Genomic DNA, 23,166 nt, shown 5'->3' with positions numbered 1-23,166 from the left:
ATCACAGATATGTGGGTGATGTGAAACTTTTTTTTTTTCTTTTTGAGCAATTTAGATGAACATGTGTGCTACATTTGATGTTCACTCAGAGGAAATTAAATTATTCTGTGAAGGATCAATTTAAAAATCCTTACACTGAATATGCACAAGTCCAGTTACAGTGATGTGACCACCACCTATGTTCGATGTCAACATACAGTAACCACTCACAGACAGCAGATGGCAGCAGAGGGTATATAAGGTGTGTCAGGGGGCACATGGGAAACAGTGCAGTCATTGTCCTAATTTGAAAATGGAGCAATTTATCTGACTCCCAAAAGAGCATGTTTATTGGTTTTCAGGCCAATGGCGGAAGCATTCTGAAATGGCTAAGTTTGTAAATTGTTCACACGTCACCGTGGTTAAAGTATACCATGCATAGCAAAATGGCGCTATTCAAAACCGGCACCAAGGAACTGTGGTTCAACACAGGCCATAGATGACAGAGGTGAACAATGGTTGTAGAAAGTGTAGGATTGAATAGATCTGCAACTGCTGAGCAACTGACTGCTCTGATGAACCAAGGGATTACCAACAGTGTCTCAACAACCTTTTAGTATACATTGCTGTGCATGTGGCTTCACAGTAGGCTGTATTTTGCACACCAATGCTACTACTGGAAGTCTACTGAATGGTGTCAGGTGGCCTTTTCTGATGAATCATGTTTTACACTTCATCATGCAGATGGTAGTTGGCACGGATGGCGTGAAACGTCTAAAAGTGAAGGGCCCAGGCCAGAGGAGGGAGCGTTATTGTCTGGGGTACATTTTTGTGGCATTCCCTTGATGATCTTGTCATTCTGGATGGTACAATGGATCACCACAACTATGCAAATACCCTTGGGAACCATGTCCACCCCAATACACAGTTTGTTTTTTTTCCTCAGCACAGTCATCTACCAGCATGACAATGCAACATGTCATACAACTCTGAGTGTAGCTGCATGCTTTGAAGAGTGCCAGGATGCATTTACCACACTACCCTGGCCACCAAATTCACCAGTTAAATCCAATCAAGAATCCGTGGGACTATCTCAATCGGCCTGTCTGCGTAATGCGTCCACAGCCTAGGAACCCAGTGCAGCTGGCCATGGCACTGGAGTTGGCATGGCTCTTCATCCCTGTTGGTTCCTTTCAGAACCTCACTGACTCTCTCTCTGCCCACCCACACTGCAAAAGGTGGTTGTTCATGCTTCTCACAGGTGGTTGCATTGATGTGACTGGATCATACATTACCTCACGGAATTTAACTCCAGTAATATTAAACACGCTAATGGCTCCTCACTGACTAGTATCTTCAATTTTGTTATATGATTTGATGCGTATATTGTACAATGTGTACCATCAGTAAGTACTGACAGTACACAGCCTCAACAACATATAAATGTGTATTTTTAACTGTGCTTTTTAGCAATGCACAAGAGTTAAAATTTATTCCCTTGTATAATACTTATTTCATGCATCAACACATACCAATACTATTATCAACAACTAATAAAAATCTTTTTTACTTCACACCACCAGCACCAAAAGCATGAATGATGCTACTGTCACTTGTTGCCGTTATCTTACAATGGAAAACTGTCCATTGCCCACTTCACTGTGATAGTATATTCTATTACAGATTCACTTCCAAATATGCCATTTTGGCCCTTTTTCAACAACTCACTTTAACACAAAATATGTTATGAACAGGATATGAGTACATAAGTTATAAGATTCTGCAAGCTTTTCTGAAAGAGAGAAGAGTAGAACTTGCAATTCCTCTGTCCACTCTTTTGCATCAGATGGCATGTGATCACAATATTCTACATAATTTAAGGGCCAAAAGCAATGTAGAGCCCATGTCAGTAATCACTTCAGAGCAGCTTTGTAGAGGCACAAATCAAATCAATTAAGTACATAAAATTAAAATTTTCTGTAAGGATTTCAACAGTACAGTGTTATGGACTACCTGGAGATGGAACTGATGATGTCTTGGTCATCTTCTTCTTCGAAGTAGATTCCACTTGATTTATAATTGGTTGTGGGTCTATACCTCCACGGTCAAAGTGACATTCGAAGGCCAAAAGGTTTTTCGTGTAATGCTTCCGAAGTGTATATGCAGCACTTGAAGATGCTCCGATGCCTAAAAGCCCTGCAATGTCTTTCCAGGTTTTGTTTTTTGTGACCTGTGAATTTAAGTTTGTAATCAAACACAAATGAGAAAACTGTGTTTGCTGAAACACAAATAGCTGTTATAAAATATACATACTATGAATTAAATTCACCTGTCATGTTTTTCTGTCTGAATGTGAAGGATAATCTCAGGAAATAGTGTACAGATACTGATACAGCTTTCACTAATAGATAGGTCGATTGATGAGGAAGGTTTGTGTAGATAATTCATTACCCGTGTGCCAGACAAGTTGTCTGACCATAGATACTTAGTGTTACCCATGCAAACCAGGGGTAGGTTGCTAGTGAAGAATCATTGTAAGTAATGAGCTTTCTTATGCTACAGGTTAACAATTAAAAATTTCCCTTTAAGGTAACTGTTATTTAAATATTTTTTATGCTACTGACAGATCTGAACTCAAAGATATTAACAAATAATAGAAAACACTAGCAACTATCTATTTATGACATCAAATTTTATAGCTAATCTTAACTACATTACTGTTTAATGTGCATTCATTTTTAATAAATTTCAAAGTTCAGCTTTAACATTTACTACATACACAATAATCTCAAACTGAAGGTAATTCACCACCTTCAGTGGTTTAGGTGAGAGCCTTATTCCTTTGTAATCTGTATTTCCAAAGTAATGGAAGTAATTTCCAAAGTAATTCATAAAATTCAGGAGGTGGTCAACATTAACTTTCACTTATTATTGGAACACACATGAAATAGAAATATGTTGTGCACTGGTCGAATTTCACATAGTAAAAAACTAACTGCTACTGTTTATGGAAAACAGCTTGCACACAGACAACCCCCCCCCCCCCCCCACACACACACACACACACAAATGACCACAAAATCCTACTACCTCAATATCCGAGACAAAAAAAAAAGGAGCAAATACTGCTCAGCAATTAAGAAGCAACTGAAGAAGGGCTTAAAACGACAAACAGCCACTCCTCTTTATCTTCATTCTGAACTGTATTAATTCTTTACTAATGGTTATCCAGCACAGTATGTGAAGCTGAAGATTAACGAAATGTAACCAGTCTTCAAATTACTTACTCTGTTTAATGAACTACAATAACACAGAGAAAATGTAAAGCATTGTTTTGTTTTGTTTTGTTTTGTTACGAGTTCATAAATTTCAATATCTGCGATGAACAAGATGGGGAATATTTTAGTGCAGAACAAGTCAGATATGTCAAAACTCATTTTTTATCTTATTGCTAACCACTACAAACAAAACAGGATTTCTTTATTGCAGACATTAGACTGCAAATTATCATAAAACTGGTTACAATAAAAGTACAGGAAATGGATGTTTCAGATTAAGAGGAAAGAGAACAATTCATTACATAGTAAAGCTACATGGCTCCTTGTAATATCTTACCTCATTCCCACACTCGTACTGAAGAAGGGTGTAACTGATCAAGCACACGCATAACCTAACACATCCAAACTTAGATTTACACCCTGCAAGCCACCTCTCATGGTATACGGAAAAATCTTTTGAGGATCAGTCAACAAGCAGTGCCTCTTTTTTTTCTTCAGTAATGCTTATTAATTTAAAAATTTGAATTTGGCACTATTCTACAAAGCTTCTTCTCTAATCTACTGCAGTGGTAACTTCCTGCATCAACAGATGCCAGTACTGCAGTTGCTTGCAACGTGGTCAAAGTCTATGTTCGTATTAAACAGCGTTCTGTGATAGAAGCCTGAAATGTAGAAGTAAAAATACCCATTGGCATTCATGAAAGACAGAAAAATGTGTAAAGTGATGGAACAGTGGATACCAGCACTGTTTGTCGGCGTAACAACGCTGAAGACAGATCATTGGCTCATGAAAAGCAGAGCAGCAGGTGACTCCACCCAACATGAAGTGAGTCGATGACATTATTCATGGTGATCACCAGGTGACTGTGGATGATTTGTGTTACATTACCTCCCACAGTAATGGCATTGTGATGATGATGATTTTTTCTGCAAATGTGATACTCAAAGCTTTGTGCGACTCGAGTATCAAGAATATTAACACTCTGTCGGGCGTAATTGGCCCGACAGGCACAACTGAAATGTTTTTGTTCCCTCTCTCCCAAATAAGTCAGCGTGGGATTTGCCTGCCATTAGTACCTTCCTATCTTCAGGCAGTGTTTACAACACCCTCCACAAATTTTTGCGTGACCTTTGTAGAGAGCAGATGTGACGTTTAGTGGCCTCTCATGCTCATTGCACTTTAATACATCTTTGCTTTTGGAGGTGTGTATTTTTGGTTCTTTTTAAGAGTTGTTATTTTGCTCACTTTATGGATGAGTAATGTGAATTTTGTGAATATCTTGTAAAAATATACAGTTCAGTAAGCTTGGCCTTTCAGGCACATTCCGACTGAGTACATAATTATCCTCAAGTTCTCTCTTTTAGACTCTAGATTCTTCAAAGATACAGCTCAGAATTATTACAAATTGTCTAACCCCTGTCATCTCGAAGAAATACAGGATTTGCTGATGTACAATGATGAGGAAGACTCCATACTGTCTGAGGATCTTGGTGATGAAAGTGACATTGATTCACAAGATGAGATGGAAGAATGTGAAGGTGATTCTTTAAAGCAGCGAGATGGTGAGGATACTGCTCAAGATGAAGAAAGAAGAGACAACAAAACAAGGAACTTTTATTTGGGAAGAGATAAGAAGACCATGTGGGCCAAAAAGGCACCTGAGGAAAGACATCGTAACGGGATCTTACATCATCACCACTCACCTCCCTGGAGTCATAGGAAATGCTTAGAATGCTACAAGTGCAGTTGAGTGTTGGAATAATTTATTAGCCGATGATATCCTTGCCACCATTATCACATATGCAAATCAATACACTGACACTATCAAGGATCATTTCACTAGTGAGAGAGACATCAGATCCACAGATGTAATTGACCTAATAGCATTTATTGGTTCGTTGTACCCAGCAGGTGCATACGGAGGGAATGCTCAAAGTCTGGAGGAACTTTGGGAGACTGAAGGTGACAGACTGAAAAATTAAGTCTTGTGATGAATATCAAACAGTTTAACAGTCTGATATGTTGGCTTCATTTTGACACCTGAATTACCAGAGCCCAACAGAAGGAACTTGAGCAGCTAGCTCCTATTCATGAAGTTTTCGAAGAGTTCATGAAAAATTGTCAGAAGAGCTATTGTCCTGAGGATAGCATCACAACAGATGAAATGCTTCCTGGTTTACATGGTTTATGTCGTTTCTTGGCAGTATATACCCTCAAAACCTAACAAATATGGAATAAAACATTTTGGTCTTCTTGATGCTAAAATGATATACACAGTGAACATGGAGATCTAAATTGGACTACAGTCTGGAAGTGGTTTCTGTGTCAGCAACAAACCTACTGGAGTTGTCAAGAGAATGGTTAAGCCCATATTTGGATCTAGCCAAAATATCACTGCTGACAACTGGTATTCAGATTCTCATCTTTTGACTATTTGAAGACAAAAAAGCTGTCGTATGTTGGAACTGTCTGAAAAAATGAAAGACAACTGCCACCAGATTTTCTTAACATACAAGGGAACACACAATACAGCAGTATGTTTGGCTTTAATGATGGGAAGGTTTTCGTTTCCTACACACTGCGCCATAACAAAAAATTAGATTCTTGTACATTTGCTTCACAATGATGATGTCACTGGTCCTGAATCTGGAGAAATGGAAAAAAAACAGAGATAGTCACTTTCTAGAATTCAACAGACGGTGGCATTGATAGTGCATATCAAATGTGTGTTACTTATTAAATGAGCAGAAACACAAAGCGCTGGCCAGTGATCGTTTTTTATTCACAATGTTGAATGTAGGTGGTCTCAACTCCCAGGTTATGTACCTTGAAAGTCAATTGGAGAAATTGCAGAGAAGAGTGTACCTAAAATCTCTGGCACATCAACTTGTGCTTGGAGAGCTACACAAAGGAAGTATGAAAAAGATTAGAATCCCCTCCAGCTTGCGAAGCTCACTCAAAAGATTTATTCACAAAAAAGACACAGAAATCACCTCCTCTCCCACATCTCAATATACGTAGACGCATCACCTGCACTACAGAAATGGGTCGCAGAAGGATATCAAACTATGAATGTAAAAACTGTCACAAATATAGTCTGCCAACTTTGCTTATCTGTGCACCGATGTATTTCCTCTGGTAATTGTGAGAGAAGTTGAAAGGCACCAGCATCAAAACAGTGACTTAAAATGGTAGTTTTTTTCATAAATTTATTGTTTGATAAAATTTATGTGCTGAAAACTGTTACTGTTCAGTGGTGGATTCAAAAGTTCGGTCATTTATATTCTGTTTCTTCTGCGTTTAATAAAATGTTTTTTCAGCATCCATTTTCATATGTTGTGTTACTACACTTTCCCATGAAAGCCACCTACCACATTTAGGTTACTAAAGTTGAAAATATGAAATAATAGCTGATTTCAAAATCTCTGCCTGTTACGCTCATTGTGCCTGAACACAGGAGTCTCAGAACTGCACCTGACGAATAAAAGTCCAAGAAATAAAAGCAGAATAAAAGGCCAAGAAAAACAATTTCCTGCCAACTCTTGCAGCCCTTCTGTTTGGAGGGAGAGGAGTTTTGGGAAAATTTGTGATTGGAGACCACACATTGTTATTTTTCTGAAGCATACTCAAAGAGGTAGTCAATGGAATGGCATCAAAGGAACTCACTGAAGAAGAAAAAGTTCAAAACTTCGTGCCTGGCAGCTAACATTATAGCTACAGTATTCTGGAATGCAGGGGGCAAGATTATTGTTGATTTTTTGGAGCAGAGGTGCACAATTAATTCTGTCAACCATGTCAGACCCCTCAAATAGCTTAAAGCACATCTACAGTGAGTTTGCACAACATAAGCTATGGTGGATGCTGTTGTTCTGAACGACAATGCAAGACCACACATCAGTCATTACATCACTAAAGAGATTGTGAAAACTGGGTAGGAAGTTTTGCCTCATCCCTCATATAGCCCTGGCCTGGCATCATTAAGCTTCCACCTGTTCGGGCCACTAACAGCAGCTCTTCATGGGATTCACTTTGAAGATGAGGAGGCCATGAAAACATCAGTGTGTCAACGGTTTCAGAAGCAGGACTGTGCATTTTACCAATCCAGATTACGTGCCCTTGTTAAAAAGATGGACCAAACCCATGGAAATGGACAGATTATATTCAAAAGTCGTAGATTAATTGTCAATGTGTGCTTTCCAATCTATGTAGTTGCATTTGAAATCTTTGACACACACACACACACACAAAAACAAACAAACACACACACACACACACACACACACACAAGAAGCATTTCTTTTTGACTGACCCTCTTTTAAGCAACAGTTATTTCTCTTTCCTTATCAAACGCACAGAAAAAAACTTAACACTTGCACAATGGCTCTATTATTTATTGAAACACATTAAATTCCAATCACAAAATATTCTTAAAAAATATGTTAGTAGGAAAATCTATTTACAGTACATCTAGTTAGTATGTCTATGGAACTACCATGGAACAAAACACTGCACCTTGCATACCTCCATGAAGCCCCCTCTTTCCTTGACGTAAGCATACAACCGATAGAGATCGAGAGGATTCTTGGAGATGGTGGGACATGCTGAGATAGGTGTTCCACGCTCCTCCATGAACTGCAGCAGTTTGTCAAGCCACATGCGTCGCTCGTGGTTCTCATCCATCTCATACAGTTTGCACAGGCTGTCTGGTTTCTGTGTCACATAACATACTTATTAGTGGGTTCAACCAATACACATTAAAACTCAAAATTTACAAGTACATCAAAATAGTTACAGTATTCTAACACCAATAACCTTAGTTACAATTTGTTGACTGTCAAGTTCAAGTGTAGTTCATACTGCATCTACCCCACTTCCCTATGGGAATACTAAAAACTACTTTGACATATCTATCTTCCCATGTTACATCAAACTGACTGTGATTAAAACTCGACAATTTCAGTTATGTGGTTACAAGCTACTTTGTCTGTCGTAACACATGACATATAAATTCTCCCACTTTGTAAACGAAGATGGTGTCTAGAACTGATAGGTGCAAAAAACACACAGGAAAAACAGAAACACTATTTCGAAGTACAAAGTGATATTTGTTTCTCTTTTGTTGTATGTTCTTTTTATTCGGTATCAATAAGTCATTGCAAAGCCTAATCTAATGTTCGCATTCAAAGTAAATGTAAATCGCGCTCTGGAGACGTATGTGCTAAGTAAGTGCATTAATAATCGAAAAGTTCTACCGCAGATAATAATAAAATTTGAAAAATGTTGAGAAAGCAGAGAGTGTTGCACTCACGATTCAAAAAAGAACGCCCAGCGATCGACAGGTAAAAATTAGTAGAACTTCTTGCGTCCGTTAGAAGATGGATACGCGAAGCATACAAAAATTTCCACCGTCGTACCATAGCGAAAGATCTTGCCAAGAACCCCGGAAACTGCTGATCATATGTAAAATCACTAAGCGGATGGAAGGCTTCTATGCTGTCACTCGTCGACCAGTCTGGGTTGGCAATAAAAGACAGTAAACGGAAAGGTGAAGTTTTTTATTTCGCGTTTAAGAAATCATTCACGCTGGACGATGGTACAAATATACCGTCGTTCGACTGTCGCACAGACTCCCGCATGGAGCGCATAGAAATAGACATCCTTGGCGTAGGGAATAACTGAAAGAGTTGCAAACGAGTAAGTTGCCAGGTCCAGATAGAATCCCAATTCGGTTTCGGGGAGAGTGCTCTGCGGCACTGGTCCCTTACTTAGCTTGCATTTTCCGCGAATCTCTCGCACAGCGCAAAGTTCCGAGCGACTGGAAAAAAGCGCAGTTGACTCCTATATACAAGAAAAGCAAAAGTACGGACCCACATAATTACAGACCACTATCCTCAACATCGATTTGCTGCAGAATTCTTTAACATATCCTCAGTTCGTTGCACGGATTGCCCTTTTTTCACGTGCTGAGCATAGATGAAGGGCAACAGGCAGATTCCATATTCCTCGATTTCCGGTAAGCGTTTGAGCCGGTGCCCCACTGCAGACTGCTAATGAAGGTACAATCACACGGAATAGGTTTCCAGTTGTGTGCCTGGCTAGAAGACTTCTTAAGAAATAGAACCCAGTGAGTTGTCTTCGGCTGTGAATGTTCATCAGAAACAAGAGTATCGTCAGGGGTGCCTAAGGGAAGTGTGATAGGACCGCTCTTATTCTATAAATGATCTGACGGGCAGGGTGAGTAGCCATTTAAGGCTGTTTGCTGATGAAGCTGTGATGTACGGAATGGTGTCTCGTTGAGTGACTATAGGAGGAAACAGGATGATTTACACAGAATTTTTAGTTGGTGTGATGAATGGCAACTAGCTTTAAATGAAGAAAAATGTAAGTTAATGTGGATGAGCAGGAAAAATAATCCTGTGACTTCCGAATACAGAATTAGTAGTGCTGCTCGCCACTCCATATGAATTAAATATCGAGGTGTAACGTTGCAAAGCGACATGAAATGGAACGAGAACGTCAGATTGGGAGTAGGGAGGACGAGAGGTCGACTTCGTTTCATCGCAGAATTTTTCACCTGTAGAGGAGACTGTGTGTGGAGCACTAGTTCAACCCATTTTTAAGTACTGCTAGAGTGTTTGGGATCCACACCAGGTCGTATTAATGGAAGACACTGAAGCAATTCAGAGCCTTGCTGCTAGATTCGTTACCAGTAGGTTCGATCAGCAAGCAAGTAGCACAGAGATGCTTCGTGAACTCAAATGGGAATCCTTTGAGGGAAGATGACGTTCATTTCGCGACGTATGCCATACTGAGGAAATTTAAAGAATCAGCTTCTGAGGCTGACTGCTGAACGATTTCATAGTCGCCAACGTACATTTCGCCTAAGGACCAGAAAGTAGGACTAGTAAGGAGGCTTACAGACAGTCGTTTCTCCCTCGATCTGCTTGCTACTGGAACGGGAAAGGAGGTGACTATCAGTGGTATGTTGTATGTTTTACCTTTCGACATGCATCATACGGTGGCTTGTGGGGTATGTATCTAGATATAGATGAAGATATCATACGTATTAAGCCTTAGTGATTTTGTCCGTCGTTAAAATGGTTTGTAGATGAACCTTGCGATAGCATTTCGCTGGTGGCAGTTTATCCCAATTGGAACATGGTCACCTTGACGTCCACCATATGTCACAGAAGTTCAGTGGTGCAAAAAATCTAGACTCAGAATTGCGTAGCAACCTTTAGTTACATTATACAGCTATTCGACGCACTCATGAACTCATTCTGCCCCCACCTAAAACATAATATTGCTGAAACCAGTTACTTCGTCACCGTCTCCTACCCCCTGCAAACTGTAGTGAAGGGCGTTTAATTGTTTCCTACCAACGAGGTGAAGATTTGCCACTGACACATGCGCCCCTGTCCCCAATAAAATGTACGCCCCTAGTCGCTTACCACTCCCACAACGCCACTTTCCGTCTCCACATACGTTTTGCAGCATTGATATTGAATGGGGTTCCCGTTTGCTTTTAACGCTTGAACATTTCGCCCCCGTCCATTCCGCCCCTTGCTTGTACAGTTCTTCCCGTGGTGCCCAACCACACGACAGTTCTCACGTTGTGACTGACGGCACTGCCTCTGGACGTGCCCTGAGCGCCCACACCTGTAGGATCGCACGTCAGCAGACAAAATGACTCGCCTATTGCATACCCCTGTCGCTATATCTATCTCCTGATCCGTAGCTAACCTAACGGCAGCGTTAATGTCTTTCGGGCTACATCACAGAACGCTTTTATACACATCGGACGGCAGACCTCTGAGGAAAGCGTCTGGACCTTTATGCTCCTCGTCCTGGAAGATAATCTTATTTGCTTCATCTCTTCCCATTAATTCGTAAGTATGCCAATTGACTTTTATTATCCCATCGCTGAAACTTTCGACTGAATCATTGTGCTTCCCTGACGTTCCACTGAACTGTTTCCGTAAAAACCTCGCGCTATTCTGTTTTCTACAGCGTTTATTGATCCACTGTTCAAACCGCTCAGAAGACAGTACTTCTTCAACTCCCAGTTATACCTATCAAACGCTTTTGCGTCCTCTGTCAGCCGCAACTAAGCCATTTGTAATAGCTAATCATCTGTGTAAACGCCAATCTTTGCTACTGCCTCCAAACCACCCAAGAAGGACAAAAGATGGTTCAAATGGCTCTGAGCACTATGGGACTTAACATCTCAGGTCATCAGTCCCTTAGAACTTAGAACTACTTAAACCTAACTAACCTAAGGACATCACACACATCCATGCGCGAGGCAGGATTCGAACCTGCGACCGTAGCAGTCGCGCGGTTCCAGACTGTAGCGACTAGAACCGCTCGGCCACTCCGGCCGGCCCAAGAAGGACAACACATCGTCAGTTGGTTTGCCAGAAAAGGGAGAAATCAAATTAGCGGCGGCTGAATCTACCGATGTAGTAGATAAACTGGACGATAGCCCATCTTCTTTCACATCAACCATTTGCCTATACGTCTCTGCCAAGTCCATTGTTAACTGCTTTACCTGATTTATTAACGTACGAATCACCTCCCGCCCGGAAATAGCATGCGTCCTGGACTCTGTCACTGACCCCAATACACAATTAAGTATAATAAAACAGCAACACACCGAGTGACATGGTGCAGTGCTTAACACACTGGACTCGCATTCGGGAGGACAACGGTTCAAATCTGTTTCCGACCATCCTGATTTAGGTTTTCCGTGATTTCTATAAATCGCTTCAAGCAAATGCCGGGATAGCTCCTTTGGAAGGGTACGGCCAACTTCCTTTCCATCCTTTCCTAACCCGATGGGACGATGACCTCGCTGTTTGGTCCCCTTCCCCAAATCAGCCAAAACAGCAACAACATCAGGACAATATCCTCTCACAATCATTGATTAAGGTAAGATAAATTTCCGCCTTCTGGCCCAATCGTGCCCGACCCATCGCCGTGTCATCCTCTGCCAATGGTGTCACTGGATGCGAGATGGAGGGGCATGTGCTAATCAATCCGCTCTCCCGGTCGTTGTCGGATTTCCTGATCTTGGAATAGCTGCTAATCGGTCGCGTAGATCCTCAATTGACCCACGTGAGGCTGAGTGCACCCCGTAACCTCCCTGCAAGGAAAAAATCCTGGCAGTGCCAGGAGTCGAACACGGGTCCTCCAGCTGGCAGTCAGCCGCGTTGACCACTCAACTACAGAGGTGGACTCTCGCAAATCTACAATACTATCTTACATCTTACGCATAATCATGAGACTTCAATTCCCTACACTGCCTAGCACCATCGTCATAACGTCGGCACCTAAAATGCTCTATTGATACAGTAGTGACTCAGTACATGGTACACACACTGTGCTCTAATAGTTTGCACTACAAGCACCTTATTGGTCATAAAGAGTGCTCCCTGAAATTGCCACGAAATTTTGACAAATCAGCCGTTCTTCCGACCTCATAAACACTACTCTAAAGTTCCGATAACACTCCCGCTTAGAAATCCTCTGCACGCTAAAGTAGAAGAACTAAACAAAACAGTTAGTCCACTGTAATTATTCCTGCTAACTGCTGCAGCCGGTATGAGATGCTGGGTCGGGCTGCCGATAGCCGTATCGGAGTTGCTTCAGACACGCAAATGTAGAGGCCCGAGGTTGATGACATCTACAGTAGCAGGGTTGAGACGAGGTGGTGGGTTGAGCCAGGCTGTTGACCGGTGGTCGACCAAGGAAACAGCATTAACACTCACTCATTTTATTAGAAAAGTTACAACACTCCTAGCGTTGCTCCGTAACAGTTACACCCGCTTGTCGTGTGACGACAGTTGCCGGCGGTTACTGATACTGTGGCCGATCAGCAGCCGGCTTAACGTCAACAGCAGAGCAGGACTGACTCTGGTAACCTGCGGCAGCTCGTACACCGTCTCTGCAGGTCAGGGCAGTAGCCCAGACAATGAAGACCAAACAAGGTGAAGTAGACGCAATTTTTTACGGTGGTAGGAGTTTCACGACAACGTACTAAAACTCCACATTAATGGCGTGTAAGGGTGGGGGTGGGGGGGCATTTAAAGGTCACTTTATTAAGTTTTTCTCGAATAATTCATAAACCGCAGCTTCTAGTGAAAATTATTCCCAGTATAAATTGAAACTACATTAAATTTCGTACAAAAACGGTATTATATGTTTTTTCTTTAGAGCTAACATTTTCGGCGTTGCAGGGGATGGAAAAGCTGAAGATTATTAAAAATACTGTTTTCATGGTAAAAAATTACTGTTTACTGTTAAATAAGGTGGGGTAAGAACAAAAATATTAAATTTGTGTCCAACGTTTAAGTGCAGTAGCGATGCAATAAGGGATAAATTGTGTTCTATGGGTGTAAGAGAGTGGGGAGCCATAGGTAGAGGACAGAAGTGCAAGGGAAGTAGGCTGCCGAATTGTAGTCATGCACTTCTCTCCTTCATATGTCTGCAAAACGAAGAGCGAGTGGTGACTTCCCACCACTCTATGTAACTCGCCACCTCACAAGAAGCAACTATAGGGTGTTTCACAACGTTATACTACAATTGCCCTCCACAGGATGGTGTGTTTATTTTCCACAAAAGTGTGTTGCACTACATGGGATACAGTTATGAGTTACTGTGCCACTAATACTAACGCAGAAACGCTTACGCTTTGCCAGTGATTAGTATGGCGGGCTGCAGAGGGTCTAAATAAGTTTGTGAAACACCCAGTAGTTGCTTCTTGTGATGTAGCGAGTGGAAATCACCTGTTCTGTCTTCAGGAGGGAATGGCATGACCACAGTCTGGCGAACTATCTTTCCTCGCACTTCTATCTTCACCCTCTCCTCCCTGTTACACACTCGAGTATAATTTATGCCTCAGTAGGCTCTAAGATACTTATACGTGGTACAGACATTTAACATTTCATCTTAATCTACTTCATCTAACAACAGGCATTAATTTGATACCATCAGAACACTACTTTTAATAAACTGCGGGTTTTCCATCCCTCAGCAACGCCGAAACTATTGGTCGTAGAGGAAATACGAATAGTTCGTTTTTTAATTTTTTACTGGGAAACAGTCTTGCTAGAAGCTATGGTTTTTGAGTCATTCAAACAAAACCTAAAAAAAGTTACATTTAACCCCCACCCCCCCCCCCCCCAACCACCACGCTCACACCCAACTGGTGGGGATTTATAGTATGTCGTTCATGACACTTCCTCATACAACTATACAAAATTTTGTGTCTATGTTTTTATTCTCGTAATTTTCCTTCATTGACCACAGGGCGCGCCTGTAGACAGGGTAGTCCGCCATGGTTCTTGTAGCGGATGACAGCTCACATCGGTAGTGTTCGCCATTCCTAGCGGAGGCGTACAGCGCAAGTACAGGCTGATGTCGGCTGTACAACTCCGGTCACGAACGGCTGACCTCCGAGGCAGAAATCCAGCTACTGCCGAAGTGAACCCGAGGTGGTCCACCAGCGGAAGGTGCCAACTTCACGGGAGTAGACTTAGAGCCAGTAGTCGGCTCGTCGACCATGTCACCCTGTTGCCTGATATCAACCTACAGCCGTAGTAGGTGCTGCGAGACTCCGATTATCTCTACTGGAAATAATGGGTATCTATACAGGTTTGGTGTCCAATAGTGCCGGGGCATTGCTTCTAAACACGTACCCCAAGACAGTGTTGCGGCCAGAATGTGGGCAACTGGCCTGCGACTTCCGTGGTCGCCCTGCCATTCTGCTTCGCCGACAGTACTGCGAGTACTGGCCTCTGACACGCAATGTGGAAACCAGAGGGTGTTACTGCCGCATCTCATGCAATGGTGTTTTGGTTCGCTCCGTGCCGAGTGGCGGTCGCGGCCTCCTTACAACAGCTGCGGCAATTCCGCTTAGTAGCACCGAAAACTAGTGGCGGCGGTATGAGACAGAGCACAAGCTCGGAATACGAAAGGATGATGAAGGAAATCGGCCGTGGCCATTTCAAAGGAACTAGCTAGGCATTTTGCCGGAGAAGTTTAGGGATATCAGTAAAAACCTAAATCTGGGTGAGCGGACGGGGATTTGAACTGTCGTCCTTTGAATGCGAGTACATTGTGCTAATCACTGCGCCATCTTGCTCGGTCCAGATGATACGAGAGGACTTCAGAATGTAAGTTATACGTTATTATGGCAGGCAAAGAAACTTTTATTGAATGCTGTACTACTCTTTAAAATGGCAGACATACGTGACACTTGTTTTCGACATAGTCACCAGCTCTTTGTAAAACAACGAACGGATGTTCAACCAATCGTTCAGCGCCTCGACGATCCATCCATTGCTGAGGCAGTCATTCGAGAACCACTGTGTGAACGTCCTCATCGTCGGAAAATTTGTAACTGCTGTGAATCACTTTCTCGATTGACTGAAAATTTCCGTCTGTGGCCCATATCGATGGTCTTCCTTCCCGTTCAGCATGACCCATGTCTGTGCGCCGTTGTCAGATTACCAGCTCTGTTTCACTATGGCTTGACGTGACATCGCATTTAGTTTAAATACCGCCAGAATTTCACGGTGACCCTGTGAATCATTTAGATGTTTCACCTATAAGAATTGTATATCTAAATTGTACACGTTTTCAACGTGAAATTCTGGCGCTCACTTACGCCCTGGAGTTCGTTTCCAACTGCCGCTCCCACAGTGTGATGCACACCGCAGCACTGCCACTGCAGCAGACCATGAACATGTGCTCTCTTCTCAGAGTGCGCCACTCGTGCTGCGTAATGATCTTAGCCTGGGACGACGCGTGTAACTCTTTCAAGTCCCCTGACACTACGCGCTACGCCACGGAATCACAAAGAGCGGAGCGAAGGAAAGTTGCAGTTATTTTGAACAGAATTGAATCTACGTTTACGTTATTTTGTGCTCCATTTATCAAATTTTGTTGGTGGTAGCGTAGTTAATTTTAGCCTCCCATCAAATCTAACCTGAATGCCAGCAAATATTTAAAAGTATGAGCGAGTGATGACAGGCAGTGAGCGAGAATAGGCTTCTAATTTAAGGATAACCACGGTTAGTTCAAATATATGCTTACTTCTTAGTCGGAATTATAGCAGTTCCAGCTTCGACACATAGGTAGAACATTAAATAATTAATTTTTCACCTGCTCTCATATCCTCTCCCCATCGTCGTTATAGTATCCGAACAAATTAGTACTAGAAGTTAGTTACTACTGAAATGTTCAGTTACTGCTACCTGGAGTCCCATGTAGCGTACTGATATCATTATAATTGTAACAACGATGCAGTCACAGATATTTAAAGAACGCGCACTCGCTTGCTATGATCCCAAATGCACTTGACGCTTGTTATCAATCCTGCCGCTTTTCACGTAATGTAGTGAGGTCTAACAAACTAGGTCAGTGTTATACGGTGCATTTGTGTAACTCCGTTTAATATACAGGGTGACCTAAAAGTTTGTTAACATTTTAAAACCCGCTAATTCAGGGAATAATGTAGATAGGGAGGTAAAAATTGATATACATGCCTGAAATGACATGGTGTTTCACTGAAACCAAAAACGAGTGCAAAAACTGGCTAACAGACAATGCTGGACAGTAAAATATCGGTGACGCCGCATGAGAATCGTGTATAAAATGAGCTGTAATGAGAGAAGGTTTATAAACACGTGCTGGAAGGTACGACCTTTATTCAGTATGGCGCTCCTCTCCATATTGCTATGCTTGTGAAAGACGTCTTGTGTACATCGCTTGGTGAGGATCGAATGCTGCGTTGTCACGTCCGTCATCCTTGACCTCCCAAGTCCCCAGCCCTTAATCCGTGTCATTATTGATTGTGGGGTCATCTGCAGTCGCAAGCGTACCACGATCATCCGATTTCATTAGGAATGCTAAAAGAAAACATCCGACGGCAGTTTCTCACCATACCTACTGTTCAGTGCTGTTCACAACATTGTCGCTCCACTACAGGTATTGTTGATGAATGACAGCCGATATGTTGAGCATGTGTTACAAAAAACACCGTCTTTCCCAAAAATCAATTTTTATGCTAATTATTACTTTTGTATACACGTCAAAAAAAGTTTTGCATCACCCCGATTCCAGGAACTCCTGAAGATAGACGTTGACTGTGGTTATTGTATCACACACACAGTCCCTTTGACTGTCACTAAACCCACCCGAAGATGTAAACAACCATGCATGAGCAGCGCCTATTAGACGGAGGGGGTCCGACAGCCGATCAGTTCCACTCATTACTCCAGGAAGGAGGTACACAGCACGTGTTGTCTGTAGTTCAACCGTACCTAGACGGTCAATACCGCGGCTCGATCGCTTCTGCATTGTTACTTTGTGCCAGGAAGGGCTCTCAGCAAGGGAACTGTCCAAGCGTCTCGGAGTGAACCAAAGTGATGTTGTTTGAACATGGAGGAGATACAAAGAGACAGGAACTATCGATGACATGCCTCGCTCAGGCCCCCCAAGGGCTACTACTGCAGTGGATGATCGGTACCTACGGATTATGGCTCGGAGGAATCCTGACAGCAACGTCAGAATGTTGAATAATGCAGCCACAGGACGTCGTGTTACGACTCAAACTGAGCGCAATAGGCTGCATCATGCGTAACTTCACTCCCGACGTCCAAGGCGAGATCCATCTGTGCAACCACGACACCATGCAGTACGGTATAGATTTGCCCAACAACATTCCGAAAGGGCCGCTCAGGATCGGCATCGCGTTCTCTTCAACGATAAGTGTCGCATGTGCCTTCAACCAGACAATCATCGGAGACGTGTTTGGAGGCAACTCGGTCACGCCAAACGCCTTAGACACACTGTCCAGCGAGTGTAGCAAGGTGGAGGTTCCCTTCTGTTTTGGGATGGCATTATGTGGGACCGACGTACGCCGCTGGTGGTCATGGAAGGCACCGTAACGGAAGTACGATACGTGAATGCCATCCTCCGACCTATAGTACAACTATATCAGCAGTATATGGGTGAGGTATTCGTCTTCATGGACGACGATTAGCGCCCCCGTCGTGCACATCTTGTGAATGACTTCCTTCAGGATAACAACATCTCTCGACTAGAGTCACCAGCATGTTCTCCAGACATGAACCCTATCGAACATATCTGGGATAGATTGAAAAGGGCTGTTTATGGACGACGTGACCCAACAAGCACTCTGAGGCATCTACTCTGAATCGCCGTTGAAGAGTGGGACAATCTGGACCAACAGTGCCTTGATTAACTTGTGGATAGTATGCCACGACGAATACAGGCATGCATCAATGCAAGAGGACGTGCTACTGGGTATTAGGGGTACCGACGTGTACAGTAATCTGGACCACCACTTCTGAAGGCCTCGCTGTATGGTGGTGCAATATGCAATGTGTGGGTTTCATGAGCAATAAAAATGGCGGAAATTATGTTTATGTTTATCTGTATACCAATTTTCTGAACAGGTTCCGGAACTCTCGGAACCGAGGTGAAGCAAAATTTTTTTGATGTGTTTATTATGTGAAACGCCATGCGCTGGTGATTTGCTGAACTTTTTTGGTTTCAAGAAAACCCCATCTAATTCCAAGCATGTGTGTATATTTTTACCTCTCTGTCTACATTTCCCCGCAAAGTATTGAATTTTCTAATTTTAACTGACGTTTGGATCACCCCGTACAAACAACAGACATTGTCTTGCGTACGTATCACTTACTGTCGCCAAGTGGGGTATTTTTATTTCAAAGCAACAGTTCCATTTTGTACCCGTGCGAACTGGCATCACCATTTGTCTATATTATCTCGAGATAAATAGCTCTGTCTTTTATACGTGTAACTTATTACCGCAACTTGTGGTCTCGTCAAGAAACAATAGATTCCACGTCTTTCCCATACAATATTACTTCTGTTCCAGGAGATGTTCAGTCATATAAATAATGGAACTGGTAGAGATTTTTATTGTGCATTCGTTGTCCGAGCATACAGCAAATGTTCCCTCTGGCAATGCTAACACATGATAGGCAGAGATCGGCAGTACGCATTTAGCCGACTGCATGCTGTGTTGCAGCCCGAGGTCGTCGCACTCTGCGCTGCACCAGGTGACGCGGATGATGGACGCGATGACGCTGCTGGAGCCGTTCGCCTTCACCAAGATGACGACGACGCGCTGGCAGTCGCACGCGCCGCCCCCGCAGCCACAGCGCCGGACAGCCGCCAAGCAGCACCCGCAGCCCGCTCACCGCCCACGCGCCCGCCTGCACAGGAACAAGTCACCCGCCACAGGTCAGTCGCTCGCAAACCGCCTACCCTCACATTGTGGCTGTGGCGGTTTGTCAACGGGTACCGTACAATATTTACATACACTATATGATCAAAAGTATCCAGACACCTATTAGTGGACGTTAATAAGGGGTGCGTGCTTCCTTCGCCTTTATAACGACTTCAGTTCTGCTGGGGACACGTTCAATGACGTGTCTCAATGACTGTGGAGGAATGGCATTCTTCCTCGAGAGTCGAAACCAGAGATGGTAGTGATGTTGGATGCTGGGGTCTGGAGTAAAGTTGACGTTCTGACTCACGCTAAAGGTTTTTCTTTGCGTTCATGCCGGCACTCTAAGCAGGCCACTCCATTTTAGGCATATTATTGGCCACAAAACATTATCTCACAGATGCTGCTTTACGACAGGGAACATTGTCCCGCTGGTATAAACCAGGATTGTCTCCGAAGTGTTACCCTGCTGTACGCAGTACAGCGCTTTCTTAAGTGCAGTAAGGAAACCACATCCTAGCCACGAAAAATGCACCCATACGGCCATCTGTAACCGTATTTAGAACGGCCGAAATATCCGTGATGGATTCATTACTTAGGTGACATGCAGTGACTATACAGTCCATGTTCGAAGTCACTAAGCTCTCCTGACCGACCCGTTCTGCCGTTACTACTCCTCTACTGACAACACACTCCACACCTCCGTTTCTACTGGCGGATCCGCCTCACGTGCTTGGTTTAGCTGTTGTTGTTCCTTTGCATTTCCACTTCACAATCGCATCACCAGTCGACTTGTGAAGCTTTAGAACGGCCGAAATATCCGTGATGGATTCATTACTTAGGTGACATGCAGTGACTATACAGTCCATGTTCGAAGTCACTAAGCTCTCCTGACCGACCCATTCTGCCGTTACTACTCCTCTACTGACAACACACTCCACACCTCCGTTTCTACTGGCGGATCCGCCTCACGTGACATCCAGTGGTCAGTTCCGTATTATATAAGGGTAACCGTATACTTCTGCTCAAATAGTGAATGTTGATACTACAGCTATGAGTTGACCATTTGTTTTCCCTGGAACATTTTTCATGAAATCTCCAGTCACAGCCTTCGCTCTATGAATGATAGTATGCTGGAATAAAAGAGAAGAGGGTGAGCGCTTGTGATCCCCCGTCTTCGAGTTCATTAAAAATTTTGTATCTGCTCCAGCGCGTGGATCTGCTCCTGTGAACCGCTTCTGCAAAAAAGGCCGAGAGTAAAGGACGCGAGTAGGAGCAGGAAAGGGTGAAGTACTTCGGTACTGCGTGTAAATGTAAAGCACCTTTACTATAAGAAGAATATGAATACTTAAATTGTTACTTAACTTTGGCGTTCATGCGAAGCCGTACATCAATCAAAGCTAACATCGACTAGAAGTTTCAAAGGCAAAATCTGTAGTGACTCGTCCACTATGCGATAGAAACAATCTTGCTAGGTCGTCTGCTCGTAATCAAATGGGCTGAACGTGGAGCGGCGCTCGTCGAGCTCCACATCGTCGGCTAGAGGGCGCTGTGGTCGGAGTTGTTCGTCCGCTCTCGTAGTGCCAACCTAAGAACTTGTACCTAAGCCGTCGCATCGTAGCTATCGATACCACAAAAATTGTGGCAGTATCGTGAGGGGGATGCTGTTCCGGCCGTAGTGAAGCATCTATCCCACTTGCTAGGACGAAACCACGGAAAATCTAAATCTGAGCTGAGACTTTTAACTCGATCCTCCGACCCACCAGTCCAGTGAAGAGGGCATCAGTCACTTCCACTTGGTTTACACAGTGTGAGAAGCAGACAGCTGTTCCGTATTACTTCAAAATCTTCATAATTCAGGATCCGAGGGGTTATCATCAGCTGAAAAAAAAACCAGAACGTATTGACATACCATAGTGTCTCAACTACGATTTTTCTCTCAGCGAACAAGATACTCCAGTAGCTAGAACTAACTTGACTAAAAACCATCGTAGGACTGGTACTAGCTGAAAAATCCATACTCCTTCAGTGACGTCATTTACATCTACATCTACGTGATTACTCTGCTATTCACAATAAAGTACCTGGCAGAGGGTTCAATGAACCACCTTCAAGCTGTCTCTCTACCGTTCCACTCGCGAATGGCACGTGGGAAAAACGAGCACTTAAATTTTTCTGTGTGAGCCCTGATTTTTCTTATTTTATCGTGATGATCATTTCTCCCTATGTAGGTGGGTGGCAACAGAATGTTTTCGCAATCGGAGAAGAAAACTGGTGTTTCACATTTCATGAGAAAATCCCGTCGCAACGAAAACCGCCTTTGTTTTCATGATTACCACTTCAATTCACGTATCATGTCTGTGACACTATCTCCCTTATTTCGCGGTTATACAAAACGAGCTGCCCTTCTTTGAACTTTTTCGATTTCATCCGTCAGTCCCACCTGATGCGGATCCCACGCAGCACAGCAATACTGCAGAATAGGGTGGACAAACGTGTTGTAAGCAGTCTCTTTAGTACACCTATTGCACCTTCAAAGTGTTCTGCCTATGAATCGCAGTCTTTGGTTTGCTCTACCCACAATATTATCTATGTGATCGTTCCAATTTAGGTTATTTATAATTGTAATCCCTAAGTATTTGTCTGAATTTACAGCCTTTAGATTTGCGTGACTTATCGGGTAATCGAAATTTAGCGGATTTCTTTTAGCACTCATGTGAATAACTTCACACTTTTCTTTATTCAGGGTCAATTGCCACTTTTCGCACCATACAGATATCTTATGTAAATTATTTTGCTTGTATTTTTGATCATCTGATGACTTTACAAGACGGTAAATGACAGCATCATCTGGAAACAATCTAAGACGGCTACTCAGATTGTCCCCTATGTCGTTAATATAGACCAGGAACAATAGAGGGCCTATAACACTTCCTTGGGGAACGCCGGATATACTTCTGTTTTACTCGATGACTTTCCGTCTATTACTACGAATGTGACCTTTCTGACAGGAAATCACGAATCCAGTCGCAGCCTACTCCGTAGGCTACGGTTTAGATAGTTTTGATGCACGGCAGTTCTTTAGTTTCACGAGCCTTATTTTATGTGCTGTCACCGTCTATCTCTAATAGTTAGTGTTGCTGATTGTTACTAGAAAGTTAGGTAGGAGCTTCATTTCCGGTAACTATTCTTGAATTGAGAGGTCTGCAATTGGGTCCAAGGCGCGTGACATGCTGCGTGAATCAGTAAGTGTCAACATTGACACATGAGCCGCCGAAATTGAGTCAGGCTGAAAGGACTTACACCAGGCTGGGTGGTGGGAGTGCTGGCTCCGCTTCCAAATGACAAATCTGTGGCCTGCGTTTGCCACGAATCTTACAAGTCTCCGGTCGGATTTCAACATACATTGAACGACTCAGATATTACTATTTGTCAGTTTTCCTGGATTCTTGACAGAACTTTGGGTTTGACCACATTCCTGCATTTGTATAAGGCGCAGACAAATGAAAACGAGACAGATGTGAAAAAAGGAAGAAAAGTCTTCATTATTTCAAAAGTAATCGCCATAATTGTTAATACATTTATCCCACTGTGAGACAAGACGGTCAGTGGCTTCACGGAAA

The 23,166-nt window shown here is 43.0% G+C and overlaps 1 protein-coding gene across 1 annotated transcript in view; it reads right to left on the bottom strand.

Moving 5' to 3' along the window:
* LOC126470844 (trithorax group protein osa-like) overlaps positions 1 to 14,823 on the bottom strand; it is a 62,078-nt gene extending 47,255 nt beyond the window's left edge. Inside the window, exons 1-3 of the mRNA XM_050098860.1 lie at positions 14,713 to 14,823; positions 7,771 to 7,968; positions 1,993 to 2,209 (exon numbers count right to left, since the gene is read on the bottom strand). Coding sequence (XP_049954817.1) covers positions 1,993 to 2,209; positions 7,771 to 7,968; positions 14,713 to 14,823 — 526 coding nt within the window. The remainder of the gene's footprint in view (positions 1 to 1,992; positions 2,210 to 7,770; positions 7,969 to 14,712) is intronic.
* Between the last annotated feature and the right edge of the window lie 8,343 nt (positions 14,824 to 23,166).

Source organism: Schistocerca serialis, chromosome 3 (genome assembly GCF_023864345.2).
Source record: "Schistocerca serialis cubense isolate TAMUIC-IGC-003099 chromosome 3, iqSchSeri2.2, whole genome shotgun sequence".
In the NCBI taxonomy this organism is placed as follows: domain Eukaryota; kingdom Metazoa; phylum Arthropoda; class Insecta; order Orthoptera; family Acrididae; genus Schistocerca; species Schistocerca serialis.
This window is presented reverse-complemented; position numbering and strand designations above follow the sequence as displayed.